Source organism: Cryptomeria japonica, chromosome 11, assembly GCF_030272615.1.
Source record: "Cryptomeria japonica chromosome 11, Sugi_1.0, whole genome shotgun sequence".
Classification (NCBI taxonomy): Eukaryota; Viridiplantae; Streptophyta; class Pinopsida; order Cupressales; family Cupressaceae; genus Cryptomeria; species Cryptomeria japonica.
Genome location: NC_081415.1, coordinates 52,197,601 through 52,201,454, shown reverse-complemented (window position 1 = coordinate 52,201,454; position 3,854 = coordinate 52,197,601). Strand labels below are relative to the sequence as shown.

General features: G+C 36.5%; 1 protein-coding gene across 1 annotated transcript; it reads left to right on the top strand.

Moving 5' to 3' along the window:
• Positions 1–2,101: 2,101 nt before the first annotated feature.
• Positions 2,102–2,470, top strand: LOC131860017 (uncharacterized). Its single transcript, XM_059214363.1, has one exon. It carries the CDS (start codon positions 2,102–2,104, stop codon positions 2,468–2,470), a length of 369 nt encoding a protein of 122 aa, XP_059070346.1.
• Positions 2,471–3,854: the final 1,384 nt, after the last annotated feature.

Below are 3,854 nucleotides of genomic sequence, written 5' to 3'. Positions count from 1 at the left end.
GTTATTTACACAAATATCTTCCCTAATCCAATTATTTCTTCGCCCAATTTTTTTATAAATTCCTTCAACCAAGAAGAACGCAAAAATTGCATAACACACAAAGAAACTTTTTATGGAACAGAGGAGGGTGAATCTGCCAAAATTTTGCCAACATAACCCCCTATGATTTTCACAATACCAAAACTAAAACATACAGGAAAGAATCAATAAACATGAGAATCTCCACAACAGAGATTGGAGATTCAAACAACTAAATTAATTTTATTTTAAGAAGACAAAATAGCACCAGACAAAGCAACCCAACCTGTGAAGCTTTCCTGGAAGATTCACGTGGATGAGCTCTATCCTGCAACAAGGTTTCCAAGCCAATCCCTCTTCCAACAATCCTCTGATAATTTCTTCTTCAACAAAATGTTGTTTCCAAAATAATTTTTCTTCACCAAATCTCTAGCTCCTTCCTGTGAACTCCCAAAAAGAAAAAGATATATTCTCTTTTAACCTAAAATTTTAGGTTGCACATATTTTTCCCAAAAAACCTAATAATTAATTTTAGTAATAAAAGCAATTTTATTTTCTTTTCTAGTTCCCACCAAAGGAATAAATTAACATGCAATAAGTAAAAATCATAAACTTTTCTTTTTTCTTTTTTTTTATTTTCTTTTCTCATGCAAATTAATTAATTTTCTAAAAAAAAAGAAAATAAAGCAATACTTTAAGTCTAATCTATTCTTTTATTCATTTATTTATTTATTTATTTATTGTATTTATTTTTATTTTTAAATTCTAGGAACAATAAATGAAATTAATCTAATTTATTTTTCACTAAAATTTAAATAAGATATATTTCTAATATAATGCAACTTGCAACTTAATTTTTTAACTTATTTTAATTAATTAAATTTAAAATCTCAATGCATAAAATACATAATTCCAAAAATACCAACTATGAGATAACTCCATAAATTTAATTAATTAATTAAATCCACTAAACACACAAATTGAGCAAACCCCAAGCAAAGACTCATAAAAAGTCAAACGACAAAATATGAAGGCCAAACAAACTGACAAAATGACCAACTGACGACACTCACAAGAGTGTAACAGGGTAAAATAGGGTCAACTACTACCTCCTCCACTTCCATCGGACAAATATAAGGCACGCTCAGACCTGTGAAGCCAGGTGGAGACAATACCCCGTACCTACCCGATACTTGTACCTGCAATAACCTGCATCACCGAACCATGCATGCATATATATAATATAGAAAACACAGCATGCACACTGATGAAGGAGAATCGCGATGTTCCCTGCCTCACCAGAGTGAGTGAAGGAAAATCGTCCCCTTGCATCCAATACACTCGCAGACACGCAACATATAATTTCACATTGCATAGATAAAGTAAAGTGTCACTACATAGCAATAATCCATAAAATGCTATAAATCACAAGTACTGAAATACTGTAATTAAATTATGCATCTCATATCCAAATAAAGCATGAAATAATGTCATATAAGTCTGAATAACACATCATAGTAATGTATCCACTGAAAGTAAGCAACAACAAAATATGAGTCTAATGAGTTCAAATGAGGAGGGGTACCACAGAGATTATGTGGCATTCTCACCCAGAGTTTAAACAGTGCATCCAAAATTGGTGGAACACACCTATTCAAGGTTCTCTATGTTTAGAGTTTCTAAAAAGCTGGAAATAATTAAGAGGGAGGTAAAAGCTTGGAATAGATCCTCTTTTGGAGATATCTTTAAGAGAAAGAAGGAGATTGAATCTAAACTGGACCAACTCCAAAGAGACATTGTTGAGGGGGACACCTCTATGGATATCCACAAAGAGGAGGAACGATGAAGACAAAAATGGAAAGACATTATGGGCCTTTAAGATATCTACTGGAAGCAAAGATCCAGAATCCAATGGCTAATTGAGGGGGACAGGAACACCTCCTTCTTTCACAGGTTAGCATCTAGGCATAAGAGGAGAAACATTATCCATTCCTTATTCAATGACAAGAATGAATAATTGGTGGGGACTAACGAAATTGGGCAATGGGCATCATATTTCTTCATTAATGCTTACACTATTGACATGGTGAGAGAACCTACTGAATTAAGAGATAAGTTGCTCAACCTTATCCCTCCAGTCCTAAATGATGCTGACAATGAGTTGCTAATGTGTCAAGTTACCAAAGATGAAGTTAAAGAGGCAGTTTTTGCTATGGCTTCCTATAAGGCCCGAGGCCCCGATGGCTTCCCCCCAGCCTTCTTTCAGGTGTTTTGGGAGATTGTGAAGTATGATTTGATTAAAGCCACTAGAGATTTCATTCGAACAGGGAACCTTCTAAATAAATTGAATAATACTTTCATTGTGTTGGTTCCCAAAGTTCTCGATCCAAAGCTTATAACTAATTTTCGTCCTATCAGTCTGTGCAATACAGTTTACAAGATCTTTTCTTAATTTGTTGTTAATCGAATCAAACCTCTTCTTGATAGATGTATTAGCCCGTCACAGAGGGGTTTTGCTCCTGGCAGGCAGATCCTCGATGTGGTCATCACTACTCATGAAGTCATTCATTCCATAGAGAGGAGTTGCAACCCAAGTATGGATTTTAATTAACTTGACATCTCTAAAGCTTATGATAAAGTTAACTAGAATTTCCTGTATGTTGTCCTATCCAAGTTGGGATTCCATGAAAGATTCCTCAATGTTATCAAGGTGGTTGTGGAAAGTGTTCACTACTTGGTGATGGTCAATGGCACTCCTTGGGGTTTTTTCAAGGCTGGGAAGGGCCTAAGGCAGGGACACCCCATGTCACCTTACTTATTTATTATGATGGCAAAAGTTCTGAGCAGGAACTTCTCCTACTTGATCAGGAATGGAAGAATCTTGGGTGTGAAAGCAGCTTCTACCCTTCCCCCAGTGGTTATCCAGCAATTTGTCGAAGACACTTTCCTGTTTGCCCATTCTTCTGTTGTTGAAGCTAAAGAATGGAAACACCTGTTGGAGGATTACGCCAAGGCCTCAGGACAACTTATTAACTATAATAAGAGAAAAATTGATTTTTTCAACACAGATAGGAATCTCCAAAGTAAGTTAATCAAAATTCTTGGATGTTGTTCTGCTAATCTCCCCGATTCCTACTTGGGTCTCCCCTCACGATTAAGGAGGTCACTCGCTAATTTTGGGACTCTATTTTAGAAAGAATGCAGAAGAAACTTGCTAGATGGAGAGGTAAAACTCTGAGCATTGTTGGAAAACTCCAGCTTCTATCAACTTCTCTTCAAGGTATTCCTGTCTATTTTCTATCTTTATTTAAGATCTCTATTGCTATGGCTAAGAAACTTGAAAAAATCCAAAGGAGCTTTCTGTGGACTGGTATGGAGGAAAAATCTAGACTCAGTCTTGTCAACTGGGAGGTGGTTTGCAAACCCAAGTATATGGGAGGGCTAGGGATTAGAAAAATTTTGGACTTGAATAAGGCCTTGCTGACTAAAATTGGCTGGAATCTTGCTATAGGTAGTACTGACTGGTGTAAGATTATGCGGGCTAAGTAATTCAACCACACCCCCTTTTCTTTCCTTTTATCCTCTCATGACCTCCCTTCAGGATCTAAAATATGGAACAACATTGTCAAAATCCGAAAACTGCTTAAGGAAGGCCTAAAATGGCAGGTGGGCAATGGTAAGAAGATTAGATTCTGGGAGGATAACTGGATTAGAGATAGACCCCTAGCCTTTACTCATTTCAGCTGCCTCATGGGGAGTCTCAAGGACTCACTTGGTCCTCTCGTGGTGAATTACATATCCCCCCTTCATCATTGGAAGAGGCTTTCTAATGGCCT